At 35.3% G+C, this 19,460-nt stretch overlaps 1 protein-coding gene across 4 annotated transcripts; it reads left to right on the top strand.

Annotated features, from left to right (window-relative positions):
* Positions 1–638: 638 nt before the first annotated feature.
* On the top strand, positions 639–17,424 carry LOC140786286 (pre-mRNA-processing protein 40A-like). 4 transcript variants are annotated; one of them, XM_073134611.1, is made up of 30 exons: positions 639–783; positions 1,019–1,058; positions 4,052–4,121; positions 4,323–4,391; positions 4,484–4,819; positions 4,924–5,118; positions 5,231–5,307; positions 5,502–5,571; positions 9,125–9,177; positions 9,324–9,381; positions 9,464–9,828; positions 9,924–9,990; positions 11,042–11,140; positions 11,230–11,298; positions 11,380–11,457; positions 11,599–11,685; positions 11,767–11,801; positions 11,920–12,025; positions 12,843–12,923; positions 13,033–13,125; positions 13,189–13,242; positions 13,319–13,435; positions 13,537–13,635; positions 14,285–14,332; positions 14,422–14,514; positions 15,283–15,390; positions 15,487–15,551; positions 15,647–15,749; positions 16,610–16,909; positions 17,032–17,424. In XM_073134611.1, the coding sequence occupies exons 3-30, from the start codon at positions 4,089–4,091 to the stop codon at positions 17,164–17,166; spliced, it is 3,093 nt and encodes a 1,030-aa protein (XP_072990712.1). In that variant the 5' UTR covers positions 639–783; positions 1,019–1,058; positions 4,052–4,088; the 3' UTR covers positions 17,167–17,424. The 4 variants fall into 4 exon arrangements, with proteins under 4 accessions (XP_072990712.1, XP_072990697.1, XP_072990704.1 ...); XM_073134596.1 differs by having other exon boundaries at positions 1,014–1,058; XM_073134603.1 differs by having other exon boundaries at positions 983–1,058.
* The last annotated feature ends 2,036 nt before the right edge of the window (positions 17,425–19,460 follow it).

Here is a 19,460-nt window from a genome sequence, read left to right as displayed (position 1 = left end):
TTTAACTATTTACACTATCAAGTATCCAAATCATTTCTCATTTATTTCTATATTTTTAAAATGGGTGTTTTTTTTAAACCGGTGATACAAAAAATAATAATTTTCAAAGTTCAACACTAGTCAAAACATTTTCAAACTACTATAACTTTTGTCTGTTCAATACCATACAGAAAATCGCTGTCTTATACAATGATCGCAAGTCACTGATGAAAACCGCTATCTCTTATATAAATGCTCTCATAATGAATGATTAACAAATCACTCTTTTAGAAAACGACTAATAAATTATATTTCTAGAAGAAGATTTACTTGTCAGTAAATTAAAATGTTGTAAAAAAATGATTAACGTATCACTCTTTAAACTTAAGCCAATTCAATACTATAGAAATTTAATACTTCCATAACCTAACAAAAAACGGTAGAATATTTTGGTCCTTTTAGAAGACATTACTTATGCTGGCCTCCCTTGGTAGACATAAATATTGACACGTAAACCCGCTATATCTAAAACCCGCCAGGATAGACCCGCATCCGACCCGTTATCAGACCCAGCCCACGCATCAGCCGTCGGATGATAATCCAACGGGCCCGACGCCGTCCGGTGTCTATATGAAGACCCGAAACAACCTCCCCTTCTCGCCCTTTACCTTCCTCCTCTTCCCGAATCGAGCAGGCGGCACTTCTCATTCCCACCCAAACGTTCCAAAGAAATTAACCCCAAACCCCTTCGCGTCCACGGGAAGGCGACGGATGACCACGGGATGATAAAACCCTAAATCTTAGGTATTTCTCCTCGCCCGTCTTTTCCCCTTCGAGAAAACCCTAGTTATCTTCGTCTTTGCCGGTCGCGAGAACATGCCCGCATGTTGTCGGCATGGAACTCCTCTGAATCGAGGGCAAATCGTATTCTTGTTCGTTTCTTTGTCGATTGCGATGCTCTACTTTTCCTTTTTTTTTCATGATCGATGCGGGACAACCAAAGCTGATAGCTTTGCCCCTCGCTTTGTGATCAGTGCAGGACGGACGGCACCCTTGACCTATATTGGGGATTTCTAAGGGTAAATTCTTCACTCTAGTATAGATTCTTTTCCAGTATCATCGTTTGTTTGGCCAACTTATACAGTGTTTCGTTTATGGAATGTGTTTTTTTCCCCTCTGACATAGTTTCTCTTTTCCATTACGAATGTCCATATTCATCATAAAACTAGCTGTTGCATGGAAGATTCACTTAGCTTGTCCTTTGTTTAAGAGGAGTTTGTAGATTTTTTAAGCTAATCCGGCATGGCAAAGAAAATTTTCAAGCTAATGCCGCATGGCAAAGAAATCACCGGGAAAAGGTGTTAGTTTTGAAAACTGGAACAATAAGAAGCAATTATTTAGTTACATTTAGTTTGTCTTTGATCTGTTACCTTTGTTATTACTTCTGGTATTTATAAAGTTGTTGGTATTGAATAGCCAATCTGCTTGGAAAGATAGATAGGCTGTTTAATCTATGGGTGTTGATGTTAGATCATTATCATCTTCATATAATCTTATAAACATTTTCTCAATAATAACTGTTCAGCTAGAGCACAGCTCTAAGATGAAAAGTGAATTGATGAGTTTTTACAATCAGTTGTTAGCCCAACATGAAACCCCTGAATGTTAGTGTTGAATTTCCGGCTGAAGCAAAATTAGACAATTAAGGGGAAATTCTGTCAAGCTATATAAGTTCAGTTGGCAGTTTAATTCACCTTCTTTGCTGCAGTCTAGGTTCATGCAAACCAGTATCAATCTGTAGGGAAGGTCTCGTAGTCATGGAATAATCTAGATGAGATAGAAAGATGAGCATCTTTTAGGGATTTTATTTATACTTAAGGTATAGTTAAGGCTAAGGACAAGTGGAGATTAACCCTGCAGGTAAAATTAGACATATATGAAAGAAAATTAGACATATATGAAAGATTATAATTCTATGTATAGTGGAAATATTCCACATTGGGAGCAATAAGGGGTTCAATGCATAGCACTTCTCGTGGCTATCTATATATAGAAAACAGAAAGATGATTTTCTCATATGCAATGTCCAAAAAAGCCTGTGGCGGCTATGTAGCCGGCCAAGGGTTTTATGGTATGTGGTGGGTGGCGGTTGCCATGATTGTTGGGTGACATGAGCCCGAGGTGGATCTCAAATAAAATTTTTATAAATGTATTTTTCAATGTTGTGAAAAGAGCTTGCAATTTGCGGGTGGTCATGTTACCGCTAACAGATATCTGGTATGCGAGTGCATATATGGTCACATTTGGGGTCTAGCAATAAAAATATTAAGTAATTCATATGTAATTTATCTATCTAGTGTGTTGAATATTTAGCATAATAAGCAAATAAATAGGTAAAATCTGCGAATTAATAAATGGAGAATCATTCTTCATAATATCCTATCCACTAAGGATGCTACTTTATAATCATATAAATATTTAATAAATATTTTCAAGTATGATAAGTTGCACCGAGAAAATTAATTAATAAGAAATTATATGGAATGCTATAAATATCTCAATATTACAATATATCACTTTCATATGCATATGAGGGCGCATATGCATATCGGACAGATTTGTGATCGTTGGCGGTCAACATGTGGCCACATATGCATATGTCGTCCGCATATGCTGGCGCTTTTAAAACAGTGATATTTTGGCTAAGCTATATACTGACAAGTAAATAAAGGCAGAACTTGACAAATTATCAGCATTCAACACATAATTGATATGATCAACAGATTGTGCTAAAAATTTGAAAATTTTGTAATAGCATTTGGATGATGTTCTTACAGTTTTGAAAATGAAATGATGAATGCACTGATTTTCATCTTTTGTGATATGGAAAAGAAATGAATAAGAAGTGTCTGTTGTAGGAAACTTTTGCAATCATCTACAGCATCGTGAGCAAGAATTTCTTAAACTTGTCATCACTATTGAGATAAACTCATATCCCGATTATAAATTTCAAATAGTTTTTTTTATCGAAAGATAAGAAATTTTTTTGAAATTCTTTCAAGTACACATTGAGTTTTAGTTAGCAGATACAAAATTGAATTTTTTTTTACTAAGATTCAAGAGAGTACAGATTGAGAAATTTTGAAAATAATATAGTTACGGTTGGGCGTTCAAAGTGGTAAAATGAGCCTCCATTTAGTTTGGTACTCGCTAAGGCGGCTGCCACAATCTCAAATGCCTTTTCAACCTGTTATAGGTGTAACATAGCGCTTAGAGGCGAATCTGCTATGGTGGCTGCCACAACCTTTTCTAGAACATTGCTTATATGTATAACATGAACCTGTGGATTATTTGTCTGCATGGCCCATGATATATTTTCATGAAAATCATGTAGATCAGTATATCTTTTAAATACTTCCTATTGTAATTTAAGTGGATTTAGTAATTGTGTGTTCATTGTGCACTTAGTTATAAGATCAGGTAATTCTTGTTTGGCCACTCGAGCAGCAATTGTTCATGGTCATTATGGAGAAATTCTTTACTAAGGACATATATTAGTTACATTTATATATGGAAATCAAGATTTGGTGACATAATGTAATGTCTTCCAAAAGTGGAATAAATCCTAGAAGTGCATTCTAAGTCTTGATTTAGAAGCAAATAACTTTTAAAAAAACAAGAACCTTAAAATAGTACAAGGTATAGAAGTTAAAAGTCAAACATAATTCATTGTATTTCTCCTATATTTATGTTATATTCTCTTTTATCACTTCCTACATTAGAGTAGTACTTACTGAGTTTTCTTTAAATGCTTGGGTGAGTGCAAAAAATAGAGAAAGGACCAAGACTAAGATACTTTGACATCAGACTTTGATTTTAATACTCTACATTTTTTATGAAAGGTAGTAAGCTTTAAACTATGTATTTTCACTAGCATGTCTGTTGTGTGGCTGGGCAATTGATTTATGTTATGGTCTTCTATATTAAAGGGATATAATTTAGTTGGACTCCTTTGCTAACTGTTCTCTTTCTCGACACTATTAACATATCTTTGTTTATATTTGTCCTCCAGATATTTTGACCATTCCTTCTCACTTAGTTCTGGATAAATGGCCAGCAATCTACAATCTTCTGGGGCACAGGTAGCACACAAGCCCTATTCTCTCCTTTTTATGTCTTTGATATTTCATATTCCTTTTGTTTTCTGATGAAAGGGCTTTAAGTTCAAATTTTAATCTTTTGTCTTTGTGGAACAAATTCTTCTGACGTGTAAGTTACATTCTTTAAATTTAGTTTATTTTCTTGACCTTTACATTTAACATGTGGTATATTATCTCAAACAGCCTCCGAGGCCTGCTGTTGTGGGTTCTGCTGGTCAGTCTCAACATTTTGGTCCACCGATGCCTATGCAGGTAAAGTTATTATTTGATGCTGGCATTTGAGGCTTGTGGCTGATAGTGATTCGTCCTGCTATTTCTCAAATGATGTTTCGTGTATATTGCAGTTTAGACCATTGGTTCCAGCTCAGCAACCACCTCAGTTCATCCCTCCAGCTTCACAGCAATTTAGACCCATGGGCCAAAGTATCCCTGGATCAAATGTTGGCATGCCTTCTGGGCAATTTCAGATTCCCCATTACCCTCAACCTGCACAGCATTTACCTCCAAGATCAGGTCAACCGGGTCAAGGTCCACCTTCCTCACAATCTGTTCCGATGCCTTATGTTCAGTCAGGTGGACCTATATCCTCTGCATCAATGCAACCCCAGCAAGCTGCTCAGATGCCAAACAGTCATCTGCCTCACTTAGGGGGTCCAATACCCTTTTCCTCATCCTATACTGTAATATTTCTTTTATATATCTTTTATTAGCTAGTTGCCAATTCTTCTTTTTTTTTAATTTAGTTCAACTATTTTGTTGACGTCCTGCTATTGTGTAACCGCAGTTTACAACTTCTTATGGTCAACAACCAAATGGTATAAGTGCACCTACTCAATATCAACCTGGTGCTCAGTTGCAAGGACCTGTCATGCCTGCTGCAGGGCAACCCTGGGCTACCCCTGGGTCGCAAAATGTACCTCCTGTTACACATTTCATGCAAGCTGCACAACATTCTTCAGCTGCTGTTGTCACAGCTCCTGTGAGCATCTTTTCAATTTTCTTGAATTAGTTCATTTTGGGATAACTATTTTTTTTTACTATGAATGTTTCTTGACCACACACTTTTTCTCCCATTTGGACCTGATTTACAGACAATAAATGCTCAACCCAGTGCTCCAGAACAAGCATCTTCTGATTGGCAGGAACACACTGCTGCTGATGGAAAAAGGTAGGTTCCTTTTTCTATTCTCCTTCCTTGCAATCTGCTGTATTATGTGGGTATTTTGTTGTTAATTTCCTGTTTGTTACAGCACAGACTCTCTTCTACTTAAAGTGTACTATCTTGTGCTTGTTGATTTCCCTTATTGACTCAGTTTTCTCTTAATTGTATGTTCTAATTCATTGTTATGTTTGCCTATTTAGATACTATTACAATAAGAAGACCAGACAGTCTAGTTGGGAGAAGCCCGTTGAGTTGATGACGCCTATTGAGGTGAGTCACATTGAATCATACTTTCTAGAATTGCACATCCTTTTTCTCTGTGATTATATTGTTATTGACTTATGAGTAACTTTCCTGAACACTGACAATAATAGCTGTAGATGTGTTGATCAAAATTGTTTTATACGAATTCTCTCTTTTTTGCGTGTTCTTCCATTGGTTTGTAGATGTCTTTTGGCACCTCCGGAGCAAAAAAACGACTACTCTATATGGTCGTTGTGAAGGCGGGGTTTCTCTTTTCTCAAGGCAGGCAATTATTGCTATTTACCTTTATCTTATCATGAAGGCCCTCATGTTTTTCCCCTCCTTTATCACTAAGTAAGGGTGTGTGGACTAACAAGAAAGATGCATTTTTTGTACCTATGATCTCCTGCTTGTATTTACTTTACTGTGGCCATGTGAGATCTGAAGCTGGCAGGTGCTCTACTATTCATTTACTTAGATCAATAATGGACTTATATTCATAGCTGATTTTTTTAATTTTGGGAGATTTAGAATGCGGATGTTCATTTCCCATGCTATTCAGATCAGATTTCCTTGACATTTTAGTTTTTCTACTTACAAAAAGCTGTTGAAACTTATGTATAGTTTCTGGCTTGTCAAGTTATAAAAAGGACATCCACCAAAGTAATTGGAAATTACCACCTTAGAACAACTTTTTGTCACTTTCAGATTCTGGGCACTTTGCATAATTACTGTTGTTCATGGTAAACTCACTCTGGAAGTAATTGCAGCTCTGGTGAGCAATATGTTGCTTTTGGTACATGTTCATACATAATGGAACTAATAGTGGAAGTTTTATCATTGATGCATTACAATATATGACAATGGTACTGCCAGACTTTTAATGCTGATTTAGTTGACATCAATAGTTTTTAAGCTTGCTCACAAGTGGATGATTTACATTTCTGGCAAGAGGTATGAGGTATCATGTGGTGTACTATTTTTTGCATTCTATTACAAAGGCAAACTGATACAGTTTTATGACATCTCATATCACTTGTTTTTCAACTTCCTTTCATGTATAACTAGTTAATATTAGTTTTTTTAGGCTATCTCTTTCTCTTTGTTGTTTTGCAAGTATTTCCTTCATTTATTCATGACAGTGGAAAAATTATTGCTGAATATGTTAATCTGAGCAGGTTGTATTAGTTCACTGTTAACGCTTGAATCTAGTTAATGTAATCTCTGGTACAAGTTATGTCATCATACAATAAAATATTACTTAAATGTTGATACACTGCTTCTTTTTGTAATGAGATTGATATCTACTAGAATGAATCTATTTTAACTGGTGTTCTGTACAGTCTCTGTTAAATATTTTCAGATCATTTTAATCGATTCTCAGGGTGCTAATACTAAATTGTGTCTGATATAAACATATCTTGTTCCATTTTGTAGTAATTCTAGTCACGCATCTTAAAAGTTATAACTCTTTATCTCATTGACATTTTAATTTTTCATATGTTGTTTCCTAGTTTCGCAATTTAATTTTCCTCTTACCATGAGGGATACATGATGATGACATGACATGTGAGAACCGCTTTACATTTTAGCCAAACTGCTTTAATTTGATGCATAATGTCTTCATCCTTGTCGGAGTGTACTATCGATCAAGTGAAAATATTCGTTTCGACCAATATATATATATATATATATATATATATATATATATGCATTTTGATGCCCAAATTTCTTTAATTTTTTTCAGTATGTAAGTTTCTTACTGATTACGGAAAAAATTCTCTAAATGTTCAATTTAGTTGAAGAAATGACAATAGAAAAGAAAATATGAGATCACAATTTCTTGTCAATCTAAATGTATGAACAGTTTCATTACTTATTATAGTAAGTTTGTTAGCTAAATTTATTTCATACATCTGTGATTACTGTGTGGCTTTATTGTGGCTGTTGTTGTATGTAATTTGACTGATAGTTGCAAAGCTGTGCTGCCTGTGCATGAAAACAATCTAAACACCGTACTTTTTTACCCTTTAGTACTGGTTTATGGCTAGTGAGTGCGCTTACAATATTAGTGCATGAACCTCACCAGAGGAAGCTCATACTTCATCAATTTCTTTTTAATTTTGGTTTATAATCTGTAATAATTCTTCATAATTTTAAAGGATATTTAAGATCTTCTTGAATCTTGAAGGTACTTAAGTTGAAATGCATATTTTGAGATGCATTTAGGCTTTTACTGTTATCCATAGAAGCACTTCCTCATGGTGGTGCCTGGTTCTGTTGATCCTGTTAGTGAACTCCAGACCAGTATGTTTGCAAATAGCAATTATTCATGTTCTTCGCCTTTTGAGTTTCCTTATACATGTGTAATGCACCAAGCAAACTCAACATTGCCTTTTCTCCCTGGTAGTAGAATGTTTAGGTATTGAAACATGCAGTTTAGCAGATAGCCATTGCCATATTGCATTATGCACCTCCTGAACTATGAACGACATGTAGTGAGAGTCAGCCAGGAGGAACTCAGGAAGTTGCCACACTTTATATCTGTCGGAAAGCTTGAACTTGTAGATTGAATTCTGATGAAGTCAATATTCATCCAAATAGCTAAGATATGTCAGTCTGTGACTGTGCACATCAAGGTGTTTTTGACCAGTGCAGAATGTCTAACGTTTTTGTCAGAATCTTCACAGTGATGCCTATGTTAGATTCTCCAGTTGATGTATGGTAGCATTAAAATTTTAATTTAGATGGAAATTTCCAGATTTTTGTTGGTCAGGGAAGATAATTTGAGATCTTTGAGGTTTATCTAGTTATTTGTATAGAATAAACAAAAACGATAAATTTTTTTTACACCCTGAACTATAATCATTCCCTACCGATACCTTGCTAAACTTTTTTTTTGTGTATATAATAATGACTTCTTAAATTATTATTTTTAGTACATAATGATCTTCTAATGGAAAAGATCAAATAAGGTATTTCTGATAGTTTAAGAGGTCATGATATACTTAAAAAAATGTTTAAGAGGTCATTGTGGAAAATGATGATAGTTCAATGGATGAAAAAAAAATTTCTAAATAAAATGATAGTATTTGTGTTGCATTTCTTCTATGGGTTGCAAGAAATGGCTATAGCTCTGCTGAATTTATGAATCTTCAAGTAGGTTTTTTTTTTTGGTGCATATTTTCTCAGCAAAGGGATGTAATGTAAATGCCACACTTTTAGTTAGTACTAGAGAATTTCCTTTTTTATTATTGTGGTTTGTGTGTTGACTGTCTTGAATGACTTGTATGTATTTATGACTACTCAAGTATCCCTTTATACTGGAAATTGTATCTATGACTACTCAAGTATCCCTTTAAACTGGAAATTATTTATTTGAATCGTAATTTTCTGCTGTTTTATCCTATATGATGATTCTTTCATAAAGCATGCTAGGGTGGAGTGGTTATCAATTTTTTCTTTTATGATGCTTTGTAGTATGTTGGTTATTTCCTTTCTGTTAGATTGGTATGCTAAGATGTCTATATAAATTACTATTGATTCACTCTTGCTTATTCAACTTTTGCACATGTAACAGAGGGCTGATGCATCGACTGAATGGAAAGAATTTACTACACCAGAGGGACGAAAGTAAGTGGGTATTATGTATTTCTTGGTAATTTCTTTCTAATTATTTGCTGATGTAGTTATCGAGATTCAGATTATTTTAGGCTTTTGCGTTTTCACTTTTTGCTATGCTGAACTGTCATGTTATATCTGGTTTTTTGATCATGCAGATATTACTTCAACAAGGTCACTAAGCAATCTAAATGGATAATTCCTGATGAACTTAAGGTCTGTGTTCCCATCACGTCCATTCTTTATGTTTTATTGTTTAGTATGATTTGGCTGTAATTTTGATGTACTTGCATTTCAGTTGGCTCGTGAATTAGCAGAGAAAGCTGCAAACCAGGCAACAATCCTTGAAACTGGGCCGACTTCAGTTGCTCAAGTTGCTTCAGCTGGTTCTTCTGATATCCCTTCTGGCGCAACAAATGTGGCAACTCCTACTACAGTATCTGCAGTGCCTTCTAGCCCACTTGCAGTGACAGTGAGTTCTGCTATCCCAACTTCTGTTTCAGCTTCGATGTCACCATCAGTATCTGGCATGTCATCTGCTGGAATTCCTCCTTCCCTGGAAACAACCAATGTAATTGACATTTCAAATCCTGATACTCCTGCAACTCCGTTACCTTCTTCTGCTCCTGCTGTTGCAGTGGATGCTACACCAACTACAACAAAGTAGGGGTCTATTACTTCTGTTGGTTATTGTCCTTTTCTGTTAGATAAAATGTCGTTTTTGATAGTTAAACAAATATATATCTTCCAATTTTCAGGAGTACTGATGATTATGTGTCCCTGGCAATTAGTGCAAGAGATGGAGCCTCTGCTCAAGACTCTGAGGTATTTATAGCATTATTCACCTATTTTCTTGATGTCATGATTCATACATGAAAAGAATCCATATTGGTAAAAGTGTTCAATCAACAAAGCAAAAAAAGAAAAAAAAACATGTATTGTTCTAGGACCAGATGTTTTTAAGTTTCTAAACAGGGAATGAAAATTTTCTTCAAAAAGAAGCCATGTACCATGATTCGCTAGAAAAAGACTCGTGCAGAGTTATAGACTAGAAAAAGATTGGATTGGTTTTTCTTTGAAGTGACTTCTGGGTATTAGGAAATGCTTGACAAGTTGAAAACATGACAATTATAGACAATCAGAAGGTAACAAAATGCCCTCACGATGTTTGGTATCTTTTTATAACCACACTTAAGATTTAGTTTATATGGAAAGTCTTGTTACTTAACTGGAATTCTGTACTGTAAGCCAATCCACGTATTTATATTTGCATATACCTCTCTATATGTAACTATTTTTTCTTGTGTTTATCTTGTATCCTCATAGCTATCCTCCCTCACGTGTATCTCCATGCCAATCATCATCACCTCGTGGAAGATGGATTTCAAATATCAAATGATTATTTTAGGAAGAGTTTTGGTTGGCACGGAAAAGATTAAGTCTTCACTTTGATAAATTGTAATAGGCAATATGACAGAGATGGAGGGAATGTTTGCATTTTGCTATAGAAATTATAGGGAAGATAAGCAACCAGTCTGCTGGCAACCCACTAAATACATTTGTGCATCTTGTTATAAGGGTGGGTTGTCAGGTGCTTTTGCTTTGATCTTGTTGGTTTTTGACTGAGATGAGTGGGTAAGAGAAAAAATGGTAATTTTAATTGAATTGTCTTGTCAATCTCTCGCAGCATAGCCCTAATCGATAAGATGTTCAATAGGAATACGTCCTAAATGGATGTCTCACTTAACAAGTTGTGGGTCTGGTCAGCAGCAGAAGAGTTGAAAACTTGAAATCTTGTAATGGCGTTTCATATTTAGTTATGCCATGGCTTTCTATTTTGAAATTTCCAACACAATTATGTTCATATATATTGCAGGAGGCCAATCACACCATGTCAGCATCAGGAATGATTAATCTTATCCCGTCAGAGGATAAAACAATTGATGAAGAACCTCTGGTTTATGCTAATAAGCTGGTACTTGTTTTTTGTTGCCTACCTATCTGTCTTCTATTTGTTAGCATCTTGTTGTTGCTTAAGAAGCCACTTACTATCATTTCTCTCAGGAGGCAAAAAATGCCTTCAAATCCCTGCTTGAATCTGCAAATGTGGAGTCTGATTGGAGTTGGGAACAGGTATATTGTCATTCTTTGGACTTTCTTTGATTGATATTATGTTCAGCAAATAAGAATTGTAATCTTGAATGATAATTCTAGGCAATGAGAGGTATCATCAATGACAAGAGATATGGTGCTTTAAAAACACTTGGAGAGAGGAAACAGGCATTTAATGAGGTACAAATTGTAAATTATGTTTCTTCATAAATGAATTTTTTGATGTGGTTGTGGTGGATCTTATTATTTTCTTTTTTCATCAGCACATCATGTCATTGTTTTGATGTTTGTTTTATGGAACTCTATTGGGTTTTGTCGTAGTATCTGGGCCAAAGGAAGAAAATAGAGGCCGAGGAGAGGCGCAGCAAGCAGAAGAAAGCACGGGAGGATTTTACTAGAATGTTGGAAGTAAGATAAGAATTCTTCTTAGGTTGTCTACATGTTAGTTAATTCTATATATGATTTTATTTATTCTGGTATCTTCTGCAGGAATGCAAAGAACTTACATCATCAACTAGATGGAGGTCTTTTCTTCATACTATTTGAAAGATTTTAGATAATTATTCTTACACTTGAATTTTATGTGATTCCCATGAATTTTTCCTGTTATCTTTAATTTATATTTTGATTATGACTATTCAGTAAAGCAGTAAGCATGTTTGAGGGTGATGAACGGTTTAGTGCTGTTGAACGGGCAAGAGACCGTGAGGATCTATTTGAAAGCTATCTTGTGGACCTTCAGAAGAAGGTGGGAATATATCTGCTACAATTTTTGGTGCTTGTAGTTTCTTTATCTGCTGTTTTAGTACATAGGTTTCCTCTTGCTCACATGTAAGATAAATTGACCATGAAAACGCAGAAGAAAGTGGTGATCTATTTTGCTCATGTGATTCAGCAGCCCAAGTGTCTATATTTCTTATCTGGTTTGAAGAGTATGTACTTAATGTTTTATAAAGTTTGCTGTAGAAGACTTAAAATCTAGAACTTATTTGTAAAAGTAAAGTTGAAACCACCTAGGCCCTAAGAGTTCCTTGTGAACATTAAATAGCTTTTATCAGTGTTTTAGCTTGAGCAAATTGGCTGGCTGCATTTACTCTAGATCTGTGTTTGCTCTTGTTTATTTAGAAGAAATCCTGATTCATAATTTGGTAACGAAATGTTTCTCGCAGCTTTCCTGATTTCTCTTCATCCTATTTGTTTTTCTTGTCAAGTATAAGACAAAACAAACCATATTATGGCGCTTTAATGTTAACCACGTATACGAGAACCATATGATCAGTCTTTCTGGCAATATCTGCATCACTTGCAATATGATGTTATGTTTCATATTGTGGACAAAAGGGTTGCAAATGCGAAGCTCCAAATTGAAGTGCATTTCCTCTATTAAAATTGTTTCTAAACGAATTTATCTGGAATTACCTAATGTCTATTTTTATTTTTGAAAATTTTATTAGTATATCTTAACTCTGCTGCCAGCATTACCTTGAAAAGGCTTACAATAGCTTTAGCTTAGAGCCATAGATTGTGATATTCTGTCACTTCATGTAATATTTGTCGGGCTGCAGGAAAGAGCAAAGGCGGCTGAGGAGCACAAGAGGAACATTGTAGAATATAGAGCTTTTCTTGAATCATGCGACTTTATCAAGGTCTGATGACTCTTGTCTGAAATTGATAACTATTCTTGTCAAGAGACCAGAGCGTAATGCTCTTATGCTTTAGACCACGTTCTTCTAATATGAATTTCTGTATGCATAGGTGAACAGCCAATGGAGAAAAGTCCAAGATCGCCTAGAGGATGATGAAAGATGCTCTCGGCTTGAAAAAATTGACCGTTTGGAGATTTTCCAGGTAAGTTTCCATCATTTTCGACTTGCTTTGTGAGATGATTCTGCTTACTTGAATGTACTGCAGGAGTATATACATGATTTGGAGAAAGAGGAAGAAGATCAGAGGAAGATACAAAAGGTCTGTATCTGATTTTCATGCTTTTTAGTTTATGCAACTACGGAGTTCATAATTCGTTCATTAATTTAACATACAGGAAAAGGTAAGGCGTCAAGAGCGCAAAAATCGTGATGAGTTTCGGAAGTTGATGGACGAACATGTCGCTGCTGGCATTCTCACAGCTAAAACACACTGGCGTGATTATTGCATGCAGGTATCTTATCTTTAATTTGTATTTGATTATTTGAACAACATGGCATCCTTACAGTAGCTTTATATCTTTTTATCTAACAAATTGTGATTATGACTTTTCAGGTCAAGGATTTACCACCCTACATAGCAGTGTCGTCAAACACATCAGGTTCGACACCTAAAGATTTGTTTGAAGATGTTGCAGAAGAACTTGAGAAACAGGTTACATTCTTATTGTGTTCTGAAGGTTATGTGTTGTTTGTTCTTTACCTTTGACATTATTGGGAGGTTTTTATTGGTTGAATAGGAATGGGTTGGTGAATTATGATACGACTATCTTATGGATTTTATTGTTTAGGCTCAAACCCATGCCTTCTCTGTAGAGATTGTGGTCTGGAGACTTGAGTCTGAATACTACATATACTCTTGACAAACTTTGGGGCATTACTTTTACTGCATCAGGGTTGACTATGAAAATGACCATGTTAAGCATGTGAGCTTTGATTAACTGTTGGCATTTAACTTATCAGATTTAATATGGAAGATATGTTGGTGGGAGAATGCAGAAAAGACAATTTGTTTGCATCTTTACCCTTCATAAATCATGATTGTGTTTATATATCTTTGTATGGAAGTCTTTAATGCATGAGTGCCTTTAATGTTATTTTGATTTCAGCTGTCACTTAAATTACTGCTGGATTGAACAATGCCAAAAGAAACTTGCGTAGAACGAAATTATGCCAATTATATCATGATATTATGATAGAACTACTCAGAGAAGATTGAATTATGTTGTCAGCCCCAGTTAAATATGTATTACCAAAAGTTGCTTTGAATCTGTTCCTAACTATGTCATGATTTTTCTTTGCAGTATCAAGATGACAAGGCCCAACTCAAGGATGCTGTAAAGAATGGAAAGGTTCGTAATCTTGTCATTTATAGCAATTATTATGTGCTGTTTTTTTATTATCGTTGTAGGTCCCTAACAGTGATATATCCTGTTCGCAGATTTCTCTATCTTCTTCATGGACTTTTGAGGATTTCAAATCTGTTATTTCAGATGATGATAGTTTGAAAGGAATATCTGAGATAAACATCAAGGTATCTGAGATATATCCTGTTTACCCATTTTTCAACATGATATTCTTCGAACCATTAAAGGAAAGCTTAAGCTCCCTTTTCAAACTTTATTACTGTTGAGTTACTCTAATTTTCTTTTACAAATGAAAGGCATGATAAACCCTTTTTAGGTTGCAATTCGTTCTGTCTTCGACTCTATGCTTTATTGTTTCTTGATGAGGGATGTATGTTGATCTAGTTATGAGACTGGATGTAAAGGGCTTCAGCTGGATTAGATATAGACTGGATCAACGATATTAGGATATGAGTTAGAAATAATGAGATTTTGGATGGAAAATCTAATATGAACAATGTAGAGGAAGAATGAGAGCCACAAGTGTGTTGCTGCAAGGGATCAGAGTGAATGCAGTTTTAATACAGAAACATGCAGATGCCTTTTTCGGAAAATTAAGCTTTTCTGAGATAGTTGGCTTGTACATTAAGACACACATTTTGTAATTAAGCATCTTCTAAATTCATATGTGGATTTCACCTTTTTGTAGCTTGTATTTGAGGACTTAATAGAAAGAATGAGAGCCACAAGTGTGTTGCTGCAAGTGATCAGAATGAGTGCAGTTTTAATACTGAAACATGCAGATGCCTTTGTTCCTGTTTTAATATAGTTTCCACATTATGCATACTGTTGTCGTTTTCAGAAAATTAAGCTTTTCTGAGATAGTTGTCTTGTACATCAAGACACATTTTGTAATTAAGCATCTTCGAAATTCATGTGGATTCACCTTTTTGTAGCTTGTATTTGAGGACTTAATAGAAAGGCTTAGAGAGAAGGAGGAAAAAGAGGCTAAAAAACGCCAGCGCCTTGGAGATAATTTCTCCGATCTGCTCTACTCAATCAAGGCATGTTGTTTCCATGTTAGAACTGACGTGCAATACTGGTGTTGTCTTTGCAGTAATTTTCAAGTTAGAAGTTTTTGATGATTTGTGATCTTGCAGGAAATAACTGCATCTTCAAACTGGGATGAGTGTAAATTGTTGTTTGAAGATAGCCAGGAGTATAGGTATCTGATGTGGACACAATGTGGAAATAATTTATCTTTAATTATAACTTAAAGCTTTCTGGTCCATATGACTTGTGTAATACATGCAAATGCAGGTCCCTTGGTGATGAGACTTTTGCAAGAGAGATTTTTGAGGAATATGTTGTTCACTTACAAGAAAAGTTGAGAGAGAAGGAACGCAAGAGAGAAGAGGAGAAGGTAACGTGTATTCTGCTCATAGGCTTTTCATCTGGTCCAGTATTATTAGACTTTAGTAAGTATTGCAATTTCTCATATCTCATGTTTATATAAACTAGAAAGGAAATGCTAGTATTTTCTGCAATCATGCAAATGGAAGCCCATAAAAGATCATAATTGTGTCTTAAAATTCTTTGGCAAGTTTAACTATTGCACTACTGATTTGGTCCATATTGTCGGATTTTCTATTCTTTCTGCTTCTTTTTGAACTGTCATTTGGTGCTTCCTATGCTGTAGGACATTCTCATTTTAGGACTGCATATTTACTTGATTTTGTCTTTCAAATTGGCTAGAAGTCATCTTTAAGTCCGAAGGTAAGAATTACCACCGCTTCCGATGCTGATAGGGCATTCTTGTATTTGGGCTGTATATTTACTTGATTTTAGAAGGCATCTCTAAGCCCCAAGGTAAGAATTACCACCGTGTGGTCACATAAGTCATGGGAAATTTGTCCAGCAAAGTGTGGTGGCTGCATAAATTATGCCTTATTTGTTGGACCAGGACTTTGGTGGACTAGTTATTGGCTTTTGTGTGTATGGTTGATTGCTATTTAGAAAAGTTGTCTAATTTATTATCACAGAATTCAAGTTTGTAACTTTGAATGGCTTATGAGTCATGATAGCAAGTTGTTTCACGACACTATGATTGCATGCACTCCTTGACAACACAGTTTATTATATTCATTTTTATCTGCTATCCTATTTTGGCAGAAATGGTGGATGTTATTGTTGTGACCAGCAACGGTCATGTTTAAATATGAATCTAGATTCATGTCTTATGCAACCGTTTTGTACACTAAGATTTTTGTCTTTCTATGATAGGCTAAAAAGGAGAAAGAAAGAGAAGATAAAGAAAAAAAGAAAGAGAAAGATAGAAAAGAGAAAGAGAAAGAGCGTGAAAAAGAAAAGGTAAAGGATCGACCTAGGAGGGATGAAGCTGAGAGTGAGATTGTTGATGTGGACAACCATGGTTCGAAAGACAGGAAAAGGGAAAAGGACAGGGAGAGGAAACATAGGAAGCACCATCATAATGCAACTGATGATGTGAGCTCTGAAAAGGATGAGAAAGAAGATGTGAAGAAGTCACGAAGACACAGCAGTGACCACAAGAAATCTAGAAAGGTAAGCAAAATGGGAAGATTCTTCTTTTCCTCCCTCGTGTCTTCTGAAACCTCATGAAATAGAATGATACTGTACTCCTGAATAGTTCATCTATTTGACATTCTATTTTCCTATCCTTGCAGCATGCATATGCTACTGATTCAGATAGCGAATCACATCACAAGAGGCATAAAAAAGAACGAGATGGATCTCGTAGAAGTGGTGCATATGAGGAGCTTGAGGATGGGGAAGTTGGAGAGGATGGGGAAATCCGTTAGTTTTCTTCACCTTACTGCCATGTTAGTTACTTGTTCATTGGTAGCAATATTTCCTCGAAGTTTGTTGAGTTCGTAGCTTTATTATTAAGTCTATTAACCGCTAGATATTATGCAAGAATTCAAAGTGTTTTGCTTTTAGCAATCAATGCTGTTCCTTTTAGAGTAGGGAACAATTTCTTTGCAATATTGTGTCAATCAACTGGCAACCTTTTTGATGAATACAAGAATGTCGTTAATGCAGGTAGTTCATTCTTGAAAGATGGATTCTCTTTTTTCTTTTCGTTTTAAGCATGCTAATTCATACTGGTGTCTTTGCTTAACTGCAATTGTATTACGTAATTGTTCCTATCATTATGTTTTTCTTTTTTCATTTTGTTACATCAATAGTAGCGGTATGGCTTAGATTGATCTACCCGGTTGTACTGACTTACCTAATAAATCAACGTTATTGCAAAATTATGTCATACCTTCTTTATGATAAACTGTTTGGTTAATAATTTTTAGTATGTCAGAAACAAAACTAATGAATCACAACTATGCATGGTATTAAGATGTATCGCACATCTTATTGCTGCCGACTTAAACATGAATCTGGGTCTGCTAATAACTTCAAAACGAATGAATCACAACAATGCATGGTTGTAAGATGTATCACACATCTTATGGCTGCCAACTTACACATGAATCTGGGTCTGCTGTTAACTTCTCAGATTCATCAATATTATGAGGAACAGTGAATGAGTTGCCAAATGATTTGGCTTAGAAAAATGTAGTAGTATTCTTTGACAACTTATGAGGTGATAGAGGAAGAGAGAGTACGTAATACTAAGATTCCGAAACTCGGCTTCAAGTTTGGTATTTGGCTATCTAGACAAAAGATACGTATCGGCTGTATTGGTTGCTTGTATCAGATTTTTTAAAAATGATAAGAAAATAAAAATTACTAATATATGAAATATAAAAATGTATTTCTCTCTTTTCTTCTCTTTCCCTCTTTTTCTCAATCAGTCTTTCCCTCTCCCTCTTACTATGCAACCCAACTCCTAAGTATGACTTATTATGTTTTTTCTCCATTTTTTCTCTCCCATCTCTTTCCTTCTCTCTTCCTCTCGCTTCTTCTAGCTCCTGCAGCCCAATTCCTAACCATATTTTTTGTCTCCAATTTCTTCTCTGTTCCCTTCTCTTCCCCTCTCTCTCTTCTTCCCTCTCCTTATCCGCAGCCAAGCATATTTTTTATTTTTTCTCCACGTCTCTCTCCCTTCTCTTCCCTTCTGTCTTCTTCTCTCTCTCTTATTGCCACAACTCACAAACTCTCTCTTCCTCTCTATCTCTCTCTCTCTCTCCCTCTCTTTCCTTCTCTCTTTTGACTTGGGCAGGATTTGCTGATCCCACTCGGAATCGGCCAAAATTAGGATCCATGCGTAATAGAACAATCACTAAAGGTTAATTATCTTGATTTCTTTGTACGATACTCAATTCCTAGTCTAAATTATAGAGCAAGTATTAAGTGTGAGAGTTTTGAGATCTGCAAAGTTGGGGTTATTATGACTAGTAAGGTACCCTTGAACAGAAAATTCTAATTACTGGTATAGGAATTATTGCCTAATTCATAGAATATCTTATAGAGGAAGTCTGCATAAGTCGAAGGATCTCTTAGAATTTTCCATAGGATGTCCTAAATTAGTACCACCTGCTTGTAAGTGAACTTGTCTTCACTTTAACAGCTAGGAATTTGATATGGGTGGATATTTTTCTATTACCCCTTGTATATTGTGGGTATACAATATTCAATAGTGTGTCTAATTTTAACAACATTATCATTATAATTTATGTTACATGAGATAGTAGATGTACCAACTCTTTATTAATTCATGTTGTAGGTTCCTGGAGGAACCTTTTTCTATACTTAGGTGCACAATTTGACTTCTGAGGACCACGCTTACTTAAGCATGACTAGAAGCAATATGTTCCAACATGTTGGTAGGACGATTTCGACGCAAAAAGTTTCAGTAGGGAAACCAATATATTGTAGTAATCGATCTAGGGCAATTCCAATATGACTACTTTTGGTCCTGATTTTTTAACTTTTTTATTATGAAAAGAACCGTAGAGTTTTAAAGAAGCGATTTCTACTTCAGAAATTCCTTTATAGGAAAAAGCTATTGAAGCAATATGTTCCAACATGTTGGTAGGACGATTTCTATTCAAAAACATTTCAGTAGGGAAACCAATATATTGAGTAATCGACCCAGAACAATTCCACTATAGCTACTTTTGGTCCTGATTTTTTTAAC

Source organism: Typha latifolia, chromosome 1, assembly GCF_019914945.1.
Source record: "Typha latifolia isolate L0001 chromosome 1, TyphaL0001v2, whole genome shotgun sequence".
NCBI classification, from domain to species: domain Eukaryota; kingdom Viridiplantae; phylum Streptophyta; class Magnoliopsida; order Poales; family Typhaceae; genus Typha; species Typha latifolia.
The sequence above is the reverse complement of the archived record's forward strand: the minus strand, read 5'-3'. Positions and strand labels throughout refer to the sequence as shown.